This window comes from Lampris incognitus, chromosome 1 (assembly GCF_029633865.1).
Source record: "Lampris incognitus isolate fLamInc1 chromosome 1, fLamInc1.hap2, whole genome shotgun sequence".
In the NCBI taxonomy this organism is placed as follows: Eukaryota; Metazoa; Chordata; class Actinopteri; order Lampriformes; family Lampridae; genus Lampris; species Lampris incognitus.
In genome coordinates, this window is record NC_079211.1 from 105,004,279 (window position 1) to 105,025,390 (window position 21,112).

At 45.2% G+C, this 21,112-nt stretch overlaps 1 protein-coding gene across 1 annotated transcript in view; it reads right to left on the minus strand.

Moving 5' to 3' along the window:
* Positions 1–555: 555 nt before the first annotated feature.
* Positions 556–21,112, minus strand: part of cfap299 (cilia and flagella associated protein 299) — a 127,210-nt gene continuing 106,653 nt past the window's right edge. Inside the window, exons 5-6 of the mRNA XM_056278685.1 lie at positions 2,692–2,821; positions 556–678 (exon numbers count right to left, since the gene is read on the minus strand). Coding sequence (XP_056134660.1) covers positions 556–678; positions 2,692–2,821 — 253 coding nt within the window. The remainder of the gene's footprint in view (positions 679–2,691; positions 2,822–21,112) is intronic.

Genomic DNA, 21,112 nt, shown 5'->3' on the forward strand with positions numbered 1-21,112 from the left:
TAACATCACTGCCGCTTTGGGGACACCAAACAAACTGGGCCCGGCCTTCAGTCCAGAACACAACAAACAATTAAGGGTCATAACACGGTTTCTCTGGTTGTATGTGTGTGTGTGTGCGTGTGTGTTTGCTTTGGCTGAACTAAAACACACTTCTTCAAATTCAAATTCAATTTGGGGTAAGCCTGCTAAGTCACAGCAAACCCATTATACGGTAGTTCTAAATTCATCATCTGAGCATCAGGATGCTGGGTCTACAGCCACATATTTGGCAGAAATCATGAGAACGAGTGGTGGTGGGGGGAAAAAAAAGAAAGACTTCAAGAAACTCTACAATAACAAACAGTTGGTATCTTCATTGTGAAGAGAGAAACGACTCACCTTAATCCTGCTTTATCTTAACCCCCCCCCTTCCCCCCGCAGAGACAGTGAGCCGGCGCTCCCTCCACCCAGATGGTTTGCATGATATAAGAGGGAACAGTATGTAAATGAGTGGGCGACTCAAACAACCTTTATTTCCTTTAACTTAAAGGCTTCCCGTGCTCTCAGAATGTGTGTTTAATTGCAGTGTGTGTCTGCTCCCGAGGCCTCGGTCGTCCTGACGGAGTGGTCATAGAGGACCACTTGGACGTAGAGATGTGACTGCAGAGGCGTCCGGGTCGAGTTTTCCCCAGGTGTCCCCTGCAATGGGTGCAAAGACACAAATACTGAGCCTGCGTGTTTGTAACCCTGTTAACATTTATTTATTTCCACAATTTAACACATCCAATTTGCTGAAGAACTGGGTGTGGTTGTTGACAATCACACTTAATTATCGGTTTCGCATTTGCACACATGAAATGAGCCACCCATCGGCGTCTAATTTGAACTAGTTAAGGAGACGTGATAATTTTAAGCTGTGTAAACTACCTCAGATATGTTAACAATTACAATAAAACCATGGACATCCAAATCACAGCTCTCCACTAATAATAGGCATATTAATAAGGATGCCAAGTGTAACATAATTTGACAGTTACTGTAATTAGTCATTTTCCAACAACGTTTTGGGTTTAAGCCTACTTTGATTGTCAAACTTGACGTGGCCCCTCCACTGAGATGTGAGGCCCTCGCAGCAGCTGTGAGCATTTATTTAAGGTGAAGTGTGTCAAAAGCTTCTAGTGGGAGTGGACACATAGCCAGCCATTACACTCAATTTACACTTTTACCTCAAACGCACTTGTGGGTGTCTTAATAAGTAATGCAGTCCTCCGTTGCGAGTTCAAAAGAACGTCAACAAAAATAGAGCAATAAAGTGACCTCACAGAGGCCCTGGGATCAAACAGGAAACGCTCAAGTCCACGAAACGATAAGCATCCATTTTTTAGGAAAATTTAAAATATTGCTACTTATTAACACTTTGTTCTTCAAACAGCAGTGTGGAAAACAATATAACTAGTGTGGCGATTTGATATTTTTTTAGCTTTGATCTCAAACTGCCCTAGATGAGATTTTTTCTTACTTTTGGCCTGAGCAGACAAACAGGTCATGGTGTGATGAAGGCAGAAAAACAAACAAGCCACCCCCAAAGACGTGTTTAGTGTTTGATGTGAGCCTTGATTCTGGAAGGTTCCCCTGAGGGACTGTGGCCACATTGGCATCCAGTGAGCTCATGGGTTAAAAAGTGGGATGGTTCTGCGCTGGTCCACAATGAGCCAATGTGGGCTGGTGCTGAGCGGGGTTCTGGGCACACGGGTGGTTTTGCTGTGTCTGGCTTCCGGCGCCTCCTCTTGTGTTTTTAATAGATGGCCTGGTTGGGGCGGTGCTCAACCGCAGCTAGAACACTGCACTGCCATTTTGGCCCTCAGCTAAGGGCTTCAAAAAAGAAAAAAAAAAGAGGAAAGAAAGCAAAAAAAAAAAAGCTGTCCCCTAAGCTCTGTCTGCACTTTCAAAATAGATCAGCTCCAACAGCTGCCCCATCCCCCAGCCCCCTTACCCCAAGCAAAGAGGAAAACCAGGGGGGAAAAGGGCTATCTGCTGGTCGTTTTTCATCCAGGACTCCTGTCAAACAGAGGAAGCACCTGTCTCGACCCCTTGCTCCTCCACTCCTCATGCAGGTGGAAAGCAAACGTTTCTCTTCCGCCTTTCTCTCGCTCTCTTTCTCTGTCTGTCTGTCTGTCTGTCTGTGGACGACTCTGATAATGACTCACATCTGATATCTGTGTCTGATTAAGACTGTAACTGCAGCCTCAGATGATCGGAGAAGGTGGAAAACAAACATCTTATACAGAACTCTGTAGGGCAACCACCCCCCCCACACACACACACACATATACACTGAATTAAAGTTGACTCAAGTTTATTTTGTTGCCTTGGCGGGAAGTTGCTTACCTTTGACCGACGGATCCAGACAGTACCTAAAGCTTACGGCAAGTAGTGAGGTCAGAAAATGAATGGGGACTTAACACTTGCTCAATACTTTGAAAAAAAAATCCCCGCTGGATTCATCAAGTTTATTTTGTCATGTTTTGGCCTGTTTTAGGTGTTCTGCTTTCCTTGGATGTGTTTTACTGGCACTTAACAGGTGAGGCTACTGTCCACACAGGAGCACCATTTGTCTCCCAGGGCCTTGAAAACAAAGCCAAAAAGCAGCAGGGGAGAGAGCAGAGAGCCATGCCAGTGTCAATTTTAGAGTAAAAAAAGAAGAAAACCTACCCAGGGATCAACATGCAGGTCCTTTCCGTCTGTCTTGTTCCTGAAGAGGAGACCACTGGGGTTATTGGTTACCACCTCGTAGTTGGCACTGGAGTTGGACATGCTCATCTTGGTCTTCCAGTTGTAGAAGCTTTGAAAGCAAAGTAAACTCACCGTCAGAGAGGAATAAGAATCAGTAAGAGTTCAAATAACCAGCAACTACATATGAAATGCTGCTCCCTGTGATAATTCATATCAGAAAATGTAATAGAAATATGTGATGCTCTTTGTGTAAGAGAATTTTGGATTTCTATGTATGAAAAAGTACTCAATAATCTAGGTCTATGTGTGTCTACTTTCGTAGTATTTTAATTTTATATATAATATATATTATATATATATAAATAATATATTTATACATATTTATATATTTTATATAAATACATTTTACTAATTATTTTAATTTTATATATTTTATTTTTATTTAATGTTTATTTTAATTATATATATTTATATATATATATAATATGATTTATTTATATATTTTATGTAAATATATTTGACTAATTATTTTAATTTTATATATATATTTATTTTAATTTTATTTTAAGTATTGTAGTGTTTTTGTAGTATGACAGGTTTAGAAATGCACAAAGAACAACCTATGCAAAGAGGAGGTAATGACAATTTCACATCACAAAGAAATCAGAAAAATAAAGAGGACACGTGTATAGTAGCATCAATACTGCTACACTTCTGCTCCGCGTCAAAGAAATGCCTCATGAAAATTTACTCAGCTGTTAAGGGATTTAACAAATAGTTTGGTTGAGAGTCAACAGGGCGCTTTGTCAAAACTTTATAATTTGGCTCTGCTGTACAACAATGTGAGTGAATTAACAGCACCACTAACACAACTTAAGATGCATGATAGATTCGTCAGGGTGGACGTGCAGCAGACTACCTGTGCATGTCTTAATATAATGCACCTTTTCCCCCCACACCGATAAGTAGAAATACTACCCAAATGTCTTTGAAAGGGCAGCTGATGGGGGTAAAAGGCGTTGTTTCGGAGCCTGTGGGGTGTACTGCCTAGCAGTCTAACGTGTCTTTATGGGGCATTTTCCTTCAGCGGGGCCTGCTCGGCAGGGAGCCCCGAAACAACTGGGTCACTTTTCGACACGTGCAACATGAGCACCACACCGAGGTCACGACTCAGCAAGACTGGCACAGGAAACAAAAACTATGGCGTTTCCAGAGTATTACAACACCCCTATAACACCCTGCATCATTAAGATATCAATTTCTAGCTGGTTATAAAACACATTCTGTTAGTAAAAAAAGGAAAACAACCTGCAGAGTGATGTATCTTTTTATGAGCGGCAGCAATAAAAATCTGTTTCTAATTTGATTTTGAGGGTGCCGTGTTATGGTTTGCCAAGGCCAGGTATTAAATTGAAGCTGTGGCTAATAATCAGCTGAAACCATAGAAAAGTCCTGAGCTCCAAAATAAACCACCAATTAATTCACAGTATCCGATTGGTTCCTCTTCTCCTTTTTCCCACTTTGTCTTATTGACACAAGCAGTGGAACAACGTTGTGAATGAACGCACAGACCCAGAGGGCAGGGAAAACTAAACACTGAACCTCTCAAACAGCAGATATCATTCAAAATGGAGCATGCCAAGCGCAGGATATAATTTGTGATTTTTCTTTTTGGGTAATTTCGCCTTTTTTTAGATGGGAAAGTAGAGTTTGGCAGAAGGGATGCGATGGAGAGAGGGAGAGGCTGAATTTCAATTCCAGGCCGTTGCGCCCAGGCCTCTGCCAGCATGGAACACACACAAATTGGTTGAGCCCCCAGGAAGTCCAGGATTTATGATTGAGACATGTCATTTCAATATCATATGACCATTAACAGTGGTTGTAGTACTGTCCTTTGCCACTGGCACAATACTGTCCAGTCGTGTTTTGCTGGACCTCCATGATTGTATATGTGAGAGTGGCAATTTGAAAAATGGCAAGTGTGTTGCAAGTGTTTCTCCCATTTAAACCAATGAACAGTTGGGAAGAGTTTTGCGACAATAATTAGCGCAATTAACAGTATAGAAATGAGCATAAGGCGTCCAGGTAGGGTAGCTATTCCGTTGCCTAGCAACACGGGGATCCCGGTTAGAATCCCCGTGTTACCTCTGGCTTGGTCGGGCGTCCCTACAGACACAATTTGCTGTGTCCGCGGGTGGGAAGCAAGATGTCCTGGTCACTGCACTAGCGTCTCCTCTGGTCGGTCGGGGCGCCTGTTTTGGGGGGACAGGAAAGTGGGGGGAATAGCATGATCATCCCCTGGTGAAACTCCTCACTGTCAGGTGAAAAGAAGCGGCTGGCGACTCTACGTGTATCGGAGGAGGCATGTGGTAGTCTGCAGCCCTCCCCGGATCAGCAGAGGGGGTGGAGCAGCCACCTGGACGGCTCGGAAGAGTGGGGTAATTGGCCAAGTACAATTGGGGAGAAAAAAAGGGGGGGGGGAAATGAGCATAAATGGGCCCTGAATGGCGCTTCCAAAGAACTCAACCCCTCTATATGGCGCATAACTGACCAATCATAAATGGCTGTTGGGATAGTAAACTGTGTAGCTCACTAGACAAGCAAAGGTTTTCGTTGTGCATCCTTCGGCGAAGGCTGCATCAAAGTGGACTCCCGAGCACACGCCTACCCAAGAACCCATGCAATTATGGATGAGGCCAACTGGTACATGCAAACTGAAAGCTTTACACTTTAAAATAGTTTCATTCCATTTTTACCGCACCGAGCTGCAGTGGGCTGTCCATGATTTATTGTATCGTGCTACCAAGACCTGCCCGGTAAATAACGTCTGAGTTCACCAAGATGTGTTTAATTCACTGAACATTTGTCTTCAACTCCAAAATGGTAACACGTGTTACTGTTGATGTTTTCAATACGGGACAAAAGCGACAACTCTTCAGTTTATCTGTTTAAGGACAGGGAGCAATTGTTTCCTTGATTTCGGTGGTTCTTCAGCCATTTTCCCTCACCCTTCATAAACAGCGACTGTTTTGGAGAGGACACATACAGGTTGCCATGGGTGTCCCAGACACAGTGGAACTTTCATCGCCGGGTTGTCAGCACTGATGACGAGAACAAGGACGCTTTGATGGGGCGCTTTAACAGTGTTCAGGCTTTGACACAACCACAGTCAGGGACGCTTAAGGTTCCCGCCATTTATGTTCCGTCACGCCTCATGTAGACTTATATTCCATGCACGACTTAGGAAGAGAAATATTGATGTTGCGCTGACATAATTTCATGAGAAACTTTGCTGATGCCATTTCAAAAAAGTCTGCGCCACTTCTCCTCTCACAGCCCGGAGATGTCAGTGCTGAACTCAAGGCGCGTGACAAAGTCATGGCCAACGCTAAGGATGGGTTTCGGCCTGCGGGCATCCGGCTGCAGCAATCCTATTTAATAGTGAACGTTTCCCTGAATCCTCCAAAGGTCCTCCCGCAGAAATACCAAGGAAAACAGTCAAAGCCTACCCGATGGTATGCAAAACAGAACTTGCACAGATACATGACAACATTAGCGCATGCCATGGCACAAAGGCATTTAATATGCTAATCATGAAAATTTAGTAGGATGTATTTTGTGAGAAACCAAAACTACTGCATATTTGGATTACAACTCACATTACAGCCAGAGCTGTTAATTCGAGCAAATTAAAACATTCCTAAGGACCAAAAGCTACTAGCCCTCGAAATCCCCGATTTCAATAAAGCTGTCATCGAAAAGTCTGCCCGTCGGAAAGACTGACTTTTCAAGTTCCTCTACATGTGAAACACTTTGCAAACTGTCAACACGGATCAATATGGCTCTATAATATAGGCAATTGGTTTATCATGTATATGGGAATGTTCATTTATTTAATCTGGTTTCCCCCAAACTGTTGTTTATATTCCATTTATCATTTTCAATTACATTCTGCCTATCTCCTCCTTTGTGTGTGTAGTTGTGTATGTGTGCCGGAGTGGGGCTAGCCAGCTACCACTGGGGCTTGTTGTGAACACGTTGATCAAATAAAGGCCCTCTAGTTGTTTGCTGGAGATGAGCAGTCTTAAGTCATCGTGACAGTCTCTGGCCACAGAACGGAAACATGTTCAGTCTTTGTGGAGGGAAATGCAGTGAGGTTGGTTGGGACCTGAAAACATTTCCTCACAGTAGTTTTGTGTATCGCATTGTTTTTGTGTTAAGGTGGCTTGTGTCCAACAAACAGGACAAAAAAAAGGAGGGGGGGGGGTCCGGGTGGCATAGTGGTCTAGTCCGTTGCCTACAAACACGGGGGTCGTTGGTTCGAATCCCCGTGTTGCCTCCGGCTTGGTCGGGCGTCCCTATGGACACAATTGGCTGTGTCTGCGGGTGGGAAGCCGGATGTGGGTATGTGTCCTGGTCGCTGCACTAGCGCCTCCTCTGGTCAGTCAGGGCGCCTGTTCGGGGGGGGGGGGACTGGGTGGAATAGCGTGATCCTCCCATGCGCTACATCCCCCTGGTGAAACTCCTCACTGTCAGATGAAAAGAAGCAGCTGGTGACTCCACATGTATCGGAGGAGGTATGTGGTAGTCTGCAGCCCTCCCCGGATCAACAGAGGAGGTGGAGCAGTGACCGGGACGGCTCAGAAGAGTGGGGTAATTGGCCGGATACAACTGGGGAGAAAAGGGGGGGGGGACCCAAAAACAGTTGTTTCATGAGGGTGTTAGTCCATGGGCCAGACGATATTTCGGTACACTCAAGGTGGCAAAACTTACTTATAATTTTTGAAAGGATCCATGTCTGTAGATGATATTTTGGTATGATGACCATTCCTGAGTGGCAGCTGTATCACAGTTATCAGCTCATGAAGTTAACCACCCGCTAAACTAAATTGCATTTTAGACGCTGGTGCATATCCTGGTTTAGCCTCATGGTCAGGACATTTTTCAATGTTCCATAATATTGTCTTTGGTATCATTTTAAAGGGGACATTCTTAGCTTTCATTCAAGCCCTGTTGTGGATATTTCTCACAGATATAGAGGTCACTTGAGCTCTTCAACCCGTCAATAACACACATCTTTCTGCAATTTTCGCCTAAACTATATACTTTCTTTTAGCCCTGTGGCATCTAGGAATATCAGGGACACAAAACACAAAAATTGGAATACTCACAGGACTGTAAAGATTCAGAAAATGTATAATATACCCATACTATTTCATTGTGTGAGGTGATTGTGAGCCTTAAATGAGAACTAGACCAAAGCCAGTTAGGTCACAAACTGGTCTCTATACATTTGTTTAAATACACAATCAAAATACATGATAAAAAGGAATACCATAGTGAGCATAGTGAGGTAATGAACTATTTTAATATTTTAAACAACATTGACATTTACATATACTTAGTCAATGATACATGTAATCCCATATCATTAGTGGGTATATGTAATGGTAATGGGTAGGGTAATGGGTATATGTGAATATGGTTACATTATTGTTATCAAGCTCTGGATAACCAAGTCCAGAATCAACATCCTGTGCATCAATAGACTACTACCACAGTAATACCATCAGAATCATCACACTGTCATTCATCAAACTGCTCGTTTCTCTCATCATCTGACTCCCCAAGTTCAAAGTCCAGTTCTGGACCATCCTGCTGTTTTTGGTTACTGCAGGTCTGTAACCTGCACATGTCTGTGCATGGAAGTCCATTTGACAGGCACATGCAGCTTGGCATTTTGCATGAATGCACACACTTGCATGTTAGCATTTCCAAGACCACATCTGGTGCAGGTGGGGAGTGCATCCAGTAAATGGCCAGCTTGCCTTCATCGTCTGTCCATCCATACTCAGTAGGGCCTGTCTGCAGGGTTAGCCTGCAGACAGCACTTCCATATTGCTGCCTGATAGTTGGCTCGTTGAACATGCATAAAGAGACAGTCTTTACATGGTGGCAGCTGGCTGGACTCAACCTCTCCCCTTTTGGTGCAGAAGAGCTGGTAACGCAGTTTGTTCACCTCAGCAGTGCTGCTATTAGCAACATACATCCGACAGGTGAACTGCTCAATTTTCTGGAACAGCTCATCACTCACATTCCATGTCTGTCCCAGTTGACTAAAAGTCTCTTGACAGGAAGTGTGCTTTCTCACTATCTTCAGGGCATTCAGCTTCCCTCGACGAGCAAATGCACTGACAGTGTCGCAGCCTGTGAAGGCATGTAAGCCAATTAGGCTGTCACAGATGCTGTCTCCAAGTGAACTTGCCAGTTTGGTGATGTCGACAAACTGTGTGTGGTTCTGAGTCCCACACTTCTGGTAGATGGGACAGGTGATGTCCTTCTGGAAGCCAAGACAAAGCACCATGACATCAGTGTCCTCAGCTGTGATGATAACTGACTTTGAGCCCGCATTTGCTGCATGCAATGCATGCAGGAGCAGACGGGTGTCAGCTTCTTCATGTGTGGAGTGCAGTTCTGCTGCTTCCTCACACCCATCTTCTGTCAACTTGTAGCAGGTTTCCTCACAGGTCATGTACAACACCTTGCCATGCAGCATAGCTCTGTATCGTGGGAGTTTCCACTCTTCCACCAGAAACTTGATGAGACTGGTCTTGTTGGAGGAACTGCACAGAAATTTTCTCCACTGCTGGACGTGGTGTCCCCCTGCAAGATTCTTGTACTGGAGAGTGATGTCTCCACCCCGGTTCAGTCGTTCAGCATCTTTGATCGAAGTCTGGTGATAGACATCAAAAACAACATCAATCCTCCCACTCTGTGCTCCCTCATGGAGGACCTGGGTCAAGGCTGACTCTGCCACCTGTGCAAAGGTTTTGTTGTTGCCATTCATTTTTTGGACCAGGCTCATCCCATCAATGATGGAAGTAGATGGGATTGGGATGTTTTCTGCAGGAGATACATTCTTTTCAAGCTCTCTGGCAAGTGCAGCCTTGTTTGTTTTTCGTAAGGACCCATCAGCATTTGCCAGTGCCCATGGTAGTGGGCCCAATGGGTAGGCAAGGACATCCTTCAGATTCACCTTCCTGCTTTCAGCCACCAGGATCATGTGACTGAAAAGGTTTCTATCTGCCTTCAGAACCACATCCTGTGCTTTCTTTCCATGAGCTTGTTTTGTGCTGACATTGGAGAATGTTTTCAGACTTTGCTTGGTCATCTTGTCGTGGAATTTCACAGGTGGTGGGTCTGCATCTAACCTTGTTTGCTGGAATGCTTGGTAGGCCTCTTCTCCTTTCTCAAGAGCTCTCAAGAGATCTATGGTCACATCAGGTGGAGCCATGTTGCCAGTGGAGAGGCTAACCAAATCAATCTCATCAGGGGACATAGGATTGAGCCAGTTATTCTCCATAAGGTCCATGAGAGACTGGACATCTGCTTCATCTCTCTTGATCCTTGGACTCTGTAGATCTGGATGAGACCATTTGCACCTGCCTTGACCTGTCAGGTCTCTCAGCTGTCTGAGGTACATGCTTCTATACTCAGCTGTGAGATAATATTTGGTCACAGCTCCTGGCTTCAAGCTGAATCCCTTTGTCCCTCCAGCTGTTTGGGTGTCTTTGTTCACCGTTTCTTCTATAGCTTGGTCAACAGGGATTCGGCCAAAGGGATTGGTGGAGCCCAGTTGGACTGAGAAGCCTCCTTCCATGAATTCTGTGTACACATCTGGGTGTGTGATGGGCAGCTCAGACATCTGGGCGTAGTAGTAGGGGAGGTAGCGTGCATAATTCATCCTGTCATAAGCAAAGCACCATGGGATCATTGCTCGAATGCTAGCCAAGTGTAGCATCCAGTCTCCCTCTCTGGATGCTCGGATGAGCCCCAACAAGATTTCAACCATGTCCAAATAGGACATCCAGAAGTTCGAGAGGCTGCCGTTTCCACCTCTAAGGAACTCACGGTAGACTTCAAATAGATCCATGATGCGTGTACAAGAGCTGTTCTCGAGGACCTCCTTCAAAGGATGTTGTGAGACTTCTTTCCCAAGGCTGTCAATGGTCTTCAGTGTCTCATTCAGGTGAACCATGTCATTCCTGTGAGTTTCTTCCAACCAGGACAGGAAACCATTCAAGGTCAGTCGCATGAGAGCCTCATACAGGAGCTTGTGTAGTCGCACTGCCCTGTTGTACTTGCGGCCATCCATAACACCAGCAATTGAGCCTTCTGCAATCATGCCAGACTCAATGCAGAGGTCTTTGAGTCCAGCATCTTGGAAACGCTTTCCTATTATTGCCAGCAGTGTGCAGATGGTGTGGAATACCCCAAGCCTAACGATGATATCATGGAACTTGTCATGGTGTTTCCATGTGATCTCGACAGCCTTCGTATACAGGGCTTCGTCAAAGACACAGACAATCTTCCTCAGGCCTAAGCACTGCATGATGCTCAGTGACTGGTTAAGCACCTCGTTGACAGTAGACATTTGTGTCGCTGGAGCATTGATGGTAGGCAGATAGCCTATATTGTCGGGGATGACCGTCATCTCTCCTCGAGTAAGGATGTTGAAGCCTGTCCAGCTGCTGACTGACTGTTCTTCTTGTTGTGACATGCGTGCTAGGACCCAAAGAAGGTTTTTCTCTCTGGCAAGCTTAGTATTGGCTGCAGTATCGGCATCTGACTTTTTGCTTTGTGGTGGCCCTACCCGTTGTCCAGCATTGTAAGTTGGTAACATTGGTGGGGGTCCATCAATGCTTCTCTTCTTTGTTTTGGGAACAGTGGGCATGGGTTGGACAGGAAGTGGGTTGACTGGCTTTGCTTGCACAGCAATCCCATGGACTCTGTGAGATGTTCCCTCACCACTGACAGTTTCTTCAAGACGGTCGATACTGTCCCAGGCTAAAGTTGTGAATATGCCAGGATGGATGTTAGCTGGAAGGGCAATGCCACTCCCTGATGATGAGAGTTTCTGGAGACACAGGGCAGTGTTGATCTTTTCCATCTGTGAATAGGACACACTGTGACCAAGTCGGTTGAGGATGTTTATCAACTCTACATTTCCTGTCAACGATTTGACACTGAATGGCGGAACAATGTGCTTGGAAGGCTTGGTATTTCCACATGTCACTGCATATATTATGTCATGGCCAAATGACTGCAGAAGGCACTGCACTCTCTGGGAGGCATGATCAGGATCATTTGAGCCTGTGAGTAGAGAGTACAGGAAGATAATGAGCGACTCTGGAATGGTAGGACATTCTGCTTCTGGTTTGACTTCAGGCGGCCAGGTTTGAGGAACATCTTGACTTTTAATGTCTGCTCTCAATTTGATGGCTGCTTTGGCTATAACATCTTGTGCACTGACACTTTTCAGGGTCTGCAGCTCCCTTTTGAGAGACTGATTTTCTTTGGCAAGTTCCCTCATGGACACGTTATCGGGATAGAGGAGGAATTTTCCTTTCTCATCAGGGAATATCTGCAAGGCTCCAGCAAACTCACTCTCCAGGTTTCGCCTTATGTGCTTCTTGGTTGATTCCTTGACTTGGGCAATGCCTTGGGAGTTCATTGAAGCTACCAGTCTAGAAGAGAGATCAGTCATTGTCATCACTTGAGGATTGCCAAAAAGCTCCATCCTGATGAAGAGGAACAGCTCATTGTATGCCTTATTCACAGCAGCTTCATACTGGGCTGCAGCATCATCATCTTCATTGCTGGCAACCTCTCCTTTGGAAACCTCTTCTTTGGTGTAAAGTCTATAGCATGACCTGTGGTAGTGCCCTTCAGCTGCTACAAGGTCTCTACTCACAATGGCAAGGATTCTGCTGTCCCTTTTCTTTGTGGCTGCACTCCTGATCTTTGCATCAGCTCGCAGTTCTCGACACTGCACCAGTACTTCTCTCGTATTCTGTCTCTTGGAATATTTGCTGTTTTTCTGACAAAATATGCACTCTGCATCATAAGTCCTAGATGTACTTGGAGCATGTCGAGCTACTCTCTTAGATTGTTTCTCTTCAGCAGAGACACAATTTTTCTTTTCTTTTGCAAGGAGGCCATCAAGAATTTGCTTCATAGTGAAGATACTGCGACACTTTCTGTGGTAGTAGATTGCTGGAATCTGTCCCTCAGGAGTGTCTTTTGCCAGTTTCAAAACTGGTGCATGATTTCGTATCTGAGCTGCCCTGAGCAGAGTTCTCCATGAGTCGACACTTTGTAGTGAAACCAGCTTATCTGTATCATCAGAACAGTGGATAATGCACTCCACCCGTGGGCGCTTTGGTATTGGGTAAAAACTTGCTTGTTCACCAGTGGCCATATTCAGTCAGTTTTCACCTGCCACATACAAACAAATACATGTAACTTAGGTGTATGAACACTACTAAAACAAAGTTTACTTTGCTTCACCAGCGTCATATTACCATTATTTATCTTACATAGCCACAAATAGATACATTACCTAGTTGCTATGCAACAGCTGTATTTTGTCCACATGAGGCCGCTAAAATCAACACAAGATGAAAGTTCCTCGTAGCCACTTTAACTAATCATATTAACATATACATTAAAAGAACATGCTAACATTATGGGAAATTAGTTTACAATCTTCTCCCGAGTGAGACAAGAAGATAGATACCAGTTTCCTCTATATGTGTTTAGTAGAAAGCTATCTGGCTGCACGTTAGCCTAGCTTAGCACAATGAATGGAAGTACACAGTACTGGTTATCCTTGGTTGTTGGCCAACTAAGAACTGTCCCAGAGTTTAAGCTAGGCTAATCAGTACCAGGGGTGTTGAAATGCTATATTTGTAAAAATCTGGGCAAATGCACAATCGTGAGAGGCACAGAAACAGGTTTCCTGAAAGAAAAATGAAATAGCTGCTCATTTTGGAAAGGTTATCTATATTATTTTACTTCTGTTAGTGTACCAAATAAAATGGCACCAGTGAAGTTGTGTCACCTTGGGTGATATCGATATCTGGTCTGACCCATGGACTAACTGGCTTTGGTCTAGTTAGTTTCTTAGTAATAATGCCCTTCTAATTTAAGGTTCACAATCACCTCACACAATGAAATAGTATGGGTATATTATACATTTCCTGAATCTTTACAGTCCTGTGAGTATTCCAGTTTGTGTGTTTTGTGTCCCTGATATTCCTAGATGCCACAGGGCTAAAAGAAAGTATATAGTTTAGGCGAACATTGCAGAAAGATGTGTGTTATTGACGGGTTGAAGAGCTCAAGTGACCTCTATATTTGTGAGAAATATCCACAACAGGGCTTGAATGAAAGCTAAGAAGGTCCCCTTTAAAATGATACCAAAGACAATATTATAGAACATTGAAAAATGTCCTGACCATGAGGCTAAACCAGGATATGCACCAGCGTCTAAAATGCAATTCACTTTAGGGGGTGGTTAACTTCATGAGCTGATAACTGTGATACAGCTGCCACTCAGGAATGGTTATCATACCAAAATATCATCTACAGACATGGATCCTTTCAAAAATTATAAGTAAGTTTTGCCACCTTGAGTGTACCGAAATAGGAAATTTTGGGCTCTGGCCCATGGACTATGTGGACCGTCATTTATGAGTGCAACACATTTAAGGGAGGCATATTCTTGCCATTACTTGAAGTTTTTAGTCCTCCTCACCATTTGAGTGTGGCTTGTCTTCCCCACCGCCGTACAGGTGCCACCAGGTGTTTCATTTAATGGGCAACTACAGGGGTTTAGAAACACCCGTGGTGTTGTTCACCGGTTTGACCAGAATCAGATGCTGCAGACATGCTGTGCTGCTAGAAGAGCCTCGTTCTCCAGGCCATGATGACATTCTGGCTCCTCTCTGCGGTCCTCATCACCGGCTCCGCTGGTGTAAGAGTCAGCTGCTTTGCAGTAATGCTACTCCAAATGTCACACTCCAATGTGCAGGGGGCCGTTTTAGTGGGCCTCCGCCGCTCCCCAGCAGCAGTTTGTGGTCCAAGAACAAAGTTGCACCTTAGGGAGGAGGCTCTGTGTAAATCTAGGAGGGAGGCACTTGTGTGCGTAAGTGTGTGTGTGTGTGTGTGTATATTTGTATGTGTGTGTGGGTGTTGGGAATGGGGGGGGGGTGGAAATCTCAGCAGCAAATTGGGCATATTGTACGGGATCAGAATGTGTTGGAATCGGGCCATCACACTTCACGTTGTATTTCACTTGCAGCTTTGCTTTACTGCAGACTACAGGCGATAAACAAGAGGAGTAAAACATTAACAACTTAGACTACTAAAAAAAATAAATCTGAAAATGTTTACATTTAGGTTTCGAGGCCCCAGCAGTCATTGAAATATCGCCCTTGTTTGGCCGGTGTCAGGTCGCGCTTACGTTTTCCCCAAGATTTGTTTCACTTGCGATCTCTGGTGCCACATAAAACCTGTTCGCAAATACCCATTTGCATTTGAGCCATAAAAATATTTTCTGACTACAACATATTAAGTAAGCTTGCTACAAATTACAAGCAAACATATAGTACCAGCTACATAAAAACCTGCCCATGCGGCCCTTCCAAAACCCACAGACCCCCACCACGCAATTATGGGAAATGTAAATACGTATCGTTGCAGAATGACCTGTTTTTGAATTGCTATGAAAAGGCTCACTCCAGCCAATAAAGGGAAAGCAATGGAGTTTATTGCCGGTATCCTGGCAACACGGTTTTCCTGGATTGGTTGCTTGTCATGTTCCCAAAGACAGTAATTCAGACTGAAGGAGGGATGACTGAGTTTCACGTCTGTCTGCCGCTGGGGTGCTCGCACCGAGGCTAAACACCACAACACTCGCTGCAAGTACCTACCCGTGGGAACATGAGACGTGGCTGGCCCATAGTCTGCAGCCCCGCTCACGGCTCCGGCCCGCCCGCTCTGCTGCCGAGGCCACTCTCCACCACGTGGAAGCGTGACATTTACCAAACTAGCAGGATTTGGGGCACCCCGGAGACTCAGAACGAGAGCGACGTGGTCTCAGGACGACCAACATCCTTGCTTTAGGCCGGACCAAGGATGCATGTTGCTGGTCACCCGCTCGTATTCTCCTCCACATTTGGACACAAACTCCCAGAATGCTTAAACTCACTCAGTGCGAAGTAAACATGAACCTGTTCTTCCCTGACTATTCAATGAAACAGAAAGTGGCTGGAAATTTAAAAAAAAAAAAAAACTCATGGGGTCAAGTACGTACAGCTCATGAGGTCTGAAACGCTGCGGACTGTGTCAGGAGTGGAAGCTAAAAGAGAAGCCTGAAAGGACTCTCTCAGTGAAAAGCTGATGGCTCCTATTAGGCCTCCGTCTAAATGCTATGCGGTCTCACGGATGTCTGTCAAATATCTCCTGCAGTAAACACACAGACACACAATCAGGGCTCCTGCTCGGTCCAGCCTCTGCGGGGAGAGATACATCGATGCATAAAATTATAAGGTATGATAGGACAAGAAGTCGGCAGCGCGGCTCAGCTGAGTAACGCAGGTTCAGAATAGACTACTGCCGTGCCCCAATCATGAAATACAAATTGAGGTTTATTCCACCAGAAGCTCAGGGGAAAAATTATATTGTCTGAGACGTGCTCACATGGACACATGCATACTTCCTCTCTTGGCAAATTAGGTTTGACAGCATTTTTGGAGCCTATTTATACCCATATGCCATACAACAATCAACATTTTTTCGGTACACCACTTTTATGCTATGGTCAACCACTTGCTTTTGCAAGAGGAATGGGACAGATGTGAGATATTTTAGCACTGAACATGAAAAGGACTGACGGAAAGTGTAAAGAAAAAAAAACGGGGGGGGGGGTCGAACCAAGACGAGGAAAAGTTCTTTGCACAGTACACGTTCATTGGACCCGACTCGTCGCACTCGCCGTCGTTTTCCCAGATGAAACGTCACCACGGCAACGGGGGAGGGGGGGGGGCGCATGGTCGCTGCGTGTTTGGTCACAAAGAGCCGCTGGGGCAGCTGGATGGCACCACACCCAGACACATGGACCACTAAAAGTGTGAGAACCTGCGTTTGGTGGAAACAATGACGGCGCTCCCTGATCTGAGCACCAGTTCTTGCTTCAACCGATGACACATGTGCTGTGCTCTCCTCTCACGTCGCCACGGTAACCATGCTTGGGTCTTTTTCTTTTTTTTTTCTGGGCCCATGTCAACGGACTCATTACAGGGGCTTTGAGCAGCGATACTCCGCACTGAATTACATTTATTTCAAAAGAACAAACACATGGCTGGTGTAGCCATTCAACTGTTCCCTTTTCCTAAAGAATTGAACACAAACTGAAAAAAAAAAAACAACTGTTCATCATTTTAACATCTCAGCATAGTTTGCATAAATGGTTCTGATTAGTGTTGACAACAGATATTGAGGGAGGTGGTTTGGGGTATGCAGACTTTCTGTCTACCGCCTTCCAGAGGTATCATGGGCCTCGTTCAACACAAAATGTGTGTGAAGGGGTCCCCCAAGCCATTACCCCGATGACACACCCTCCCCTTCCGCCTGGGCCCCACTTACTCTTCTCTACTCTCAATATATTTATTTTGTACCCGGCCAATTACCCCACTCTTCCGAGCCGTCCCGGTCACTGCTCCACCTCCTCTGCTGATCCGGGGAGGGCTGCAGACTACCACATGCCTCCTCCAACAAATGTGGAGTCGCCAGCCGCCTCTTTTCACCTGACAGTGAGGAGTTTCACTCAGGGGGGCGTAGCATGTGGAGGATCACACTATTCCCCCCAGTTCCCCTTCCCCCCCGAACAGGTGCCCTGACCGACCAGAGGAGGTGCTAGTGCAGCAACCAGGACACATACCCACATCTGGCTTCCCACCTGCAGACACGGCCAATTGTGTCTGTAGGGACGCCCGGCCAAGCCGGAGGCAAAACGGGGATTCGAACAGGCAGCGAGCCCCATGTTGGCAGGCAACAGAATAGACCGCCACACCACCCGGACAACACCTACTGTCCATTTAAATAGAATATGAGACCTTTACATAAGATCAAGTTTAAGTTAAGGTCTTAATTTAACTAAATAAGTTTGCACATTTGAGGAGTCTGACTTGGTGGGATTGTTAAGAAAGACTGCAAAGGTGGATAGTATACATAGTGAAATGTTAAGGAATGTCTAAAGGAGACATTAGATCTCTTTAGCTAAAACTATCTAGTTATTAGTAAAGACAAGTAGATAAAGAAACAAGGGGGTAGCATTAATCCATTCGTATGGATGAAGCATGAACTACGTAACATTTCACAAACATGCCGAGTATTCATATGTACTGCTGAGATTTTTCAACTCATAAGCAAAATATCACACTAAAACAAAGTGTTATGTTGGGCGATGGTGACCTGGGATTCTTTGTAGCAGTAAATGTTGCAAAACAGTTTGTAGTTTTACTGTTATAGATGATAATTAATCACAGATGATCGCTAACAGATGATTGGAGAATGCAACACCCCCCACGCTCGGAACAAAGAGAGCCCATTTCATATTTCTGAGTGTTGTGGCTTGCTGTCAGGTCCACACACACACACACACACACACACACACACACACACACACACACACACGCACACACACACACACACACAGGCGTAAGGCATTACATAATGCAGTGACACAATTGGGTGTTTTACAGTGTTCCATATGACAGGAGCTCCAGAGACTCGTAGCACCTTGACAGACAGAAGTTAACTATGTCCCAGTCCCCCGCGAGTCATCCTGCGTTTCTAAAAGGCACCAGAATAATGCGAGAGACTTGCCCAGTGTGTTCAGTCATATCCCAAGAACGTTCATAGACTGCAGCTTATCAGTCTGGTGTGATAACACAATGACGACAGCAGAGATTTATTGCTGCTGATAACACACTTTGGAGGGCTCGTGTCATTTTACAGCTCCAATTTGTGCTTTAAATGTGGGCCACTGAAACATCTGCATATCAGCCCGCACACTAGAGCTTAATTACAGGTCTGACACGGACAGGGCGGCCGATCAGACTTGGCCCGGGTCCGGGATGATCCTATCACCAGAGCCTGCTGGAACACCGAGTTAATCTATCAAGGCAGTCCAAACAGTATCAGCCCCGAGAACAAACAGTCCATTTGAATTTCACCCCGAGGATGCAGCCAATAAGATGTGTGCACGCCATGTGTCAAGATCCACACACACACACACACACACACACACACACACACACACACACACACACACACACACACACACACACACACACACACACACACACACACACACACACACACACACACACTCTGTGTTCCGACTTTCCGGCAAATTTTTATCAGAGCTGGCGAACTCCGTTGCTAATCTGAGACAGGCCCCGTCCCCCTCGTGCATACAGCGCATAGGTCCGGCTGGCCGAATCACCTTTCGGAGGTAGAGCTCGTGAGACAGCGGCGAAGTAAATATTCTCCCCGCGCCAAACGAAGCCGGAAACACAGGTCCTCGCAGAGGAAGCGCGGGGAGGCAGCGCGGCTTTGGCGTCGCGTGCTGGTTTTCTGCCACGCACGGCTTTCAAGCTCCGTGTTTTTAGCCCATCAGCGAATGCATGGCGGCTGCAGCTAGCATGCCAGCCAGCGAGCGAGCTAGCACTTCGGGTTCCAGCATTTTCCACAAGACTTTATTACACTCGTTCTGTGGTAGCAGGGACCGATTCTGAAATCCAAAAAATAGATATCTCATTTAATATCTTTCTATATTAATGCAACACATAAACACGTCAGCCGGACAGGCAGACTCTTGGCTTATGGCTTGACATTGAACATAATTATGTGTGTAGTTGAAAAATAAACAAGCTGAGACTTCTATCTGGGAAACACCGTGCTGCATGGCCAGGCCAAAACTGAAAAGTGCCAACAGAGAGAGAGAGAGAGAGAGAGAGAGAGAGAGAGAGAGAGAGAGAGAGAGAGAGAGAGAGAGAGAGAGAGAGAGAGAGAGAGAGAGAGAAGCAGGGGATGAAAAGGGAGAGAATGCGGTGGTAGAGAGAGAGATGGAGAGATGGAGAAAGAAATCAAGGTGTGAACTACTAGAGATCCGTGGGAAGCCCGGCTCCTCGTGGAAAGACGAGCTCCCCACGGCTCTAGTAGGAGCTCCCCTGAAAACATTTTTGGGGGGTCTCTAAAATATTAATTACCAAACTGGTTGCGCCACAATTTTGCTATGTGCGTTTCTGTATTATTTTTATAGCAATGAATGATTGCACATGCATTCAACAAACTGACCGCACTTGAGTTTGTATTTTCCCCATGCCCATCTGTGTTACAAGCTGTTTTACTGCATGCGTGGCCCTTGTATTTAACCTCTATATTTCTAATTTGCTGGCTGCCATTATTGTGCTCTATTTTACTTGGCCATGTTGCATCATAGGTGATGTTTGTTTTGATATTTGTCTCTGAGGCACAGCTCTACTGATGTAAAGCAAGTATATACACGCTTGCACCATGGATGTCTTATTACCAATGACTCATTCTACGTCCTTTCTGGGGTACGCCTCGCAAAGCAAAAAGTGAGCTCCCCCAAAAGCCGCGGTGTACTTTGCACCCTGGAGACGAGTTATATAGAAAGAAAGAGAGGGAGGAGAAGACAGAGAGAGAGAGAGAGAGAGAAGTGAGAGAAAGAAAAAAGAGAAAGAGAGGGGCAGGGAGAAAGGGTGTTCAGAGTGTATAAACAGATGGTTACTTTGCTAGGGAACATTAAATACACATCAGAGATGCTGGAGGTACATTTAGGGTGACAGGAAGCTGGGTGTAAGGAGGTGTAGATCTTTGGGATAATTAAGTGAGGGTTAGTGCCAGTGTGTGTGTGTGTGTGTGTGTGTGTGTGTGTGTGTGTGTGTGTGTGTGTGTGTGTGTTTGGGAAGGGGGGCACCATAAATACTAAGTATTTCAGTTTCTATTAAAACAAACAAAACCTGACAGTAAAAGTTGTGTTTTGCTTTACCGACATGCCAAATACTATTACCTGCCCAGTGTATGGTGCCTTGCACTCATAACAACTAAGGCCTATCTTGGACAATTCACATACACCATCTTTTAAAACACTACCTCGACATTATATTCTTTTGCCTGGCGGTGTCTTCCTCAATCAAATGTTGCTTGTCTGGGTAAAAATCTTGGAAATGTCAATATATCATATAGTATTTATGAATAGATATTTTTACTCTTTAATCACTTCCGACATGTCCACAATCTGTGGGGGTGTCAGGGGACATCCACAGAAAAAAACTAGCACTTGATTTATATCACCACCTTTCCCAGGAGGACGGAGGCCTTTTAACATATGCTTTTGTGAAAGATGTTTATATGACCCACCCACTCAGTATGGCTGGTAAAATAAATCAAGGTTCAAATTTCAACTCATTTTGTCCTTTGTGGCTTCTATAGACTGAATCGAAATGCTGGGAGGTGGGAGTTA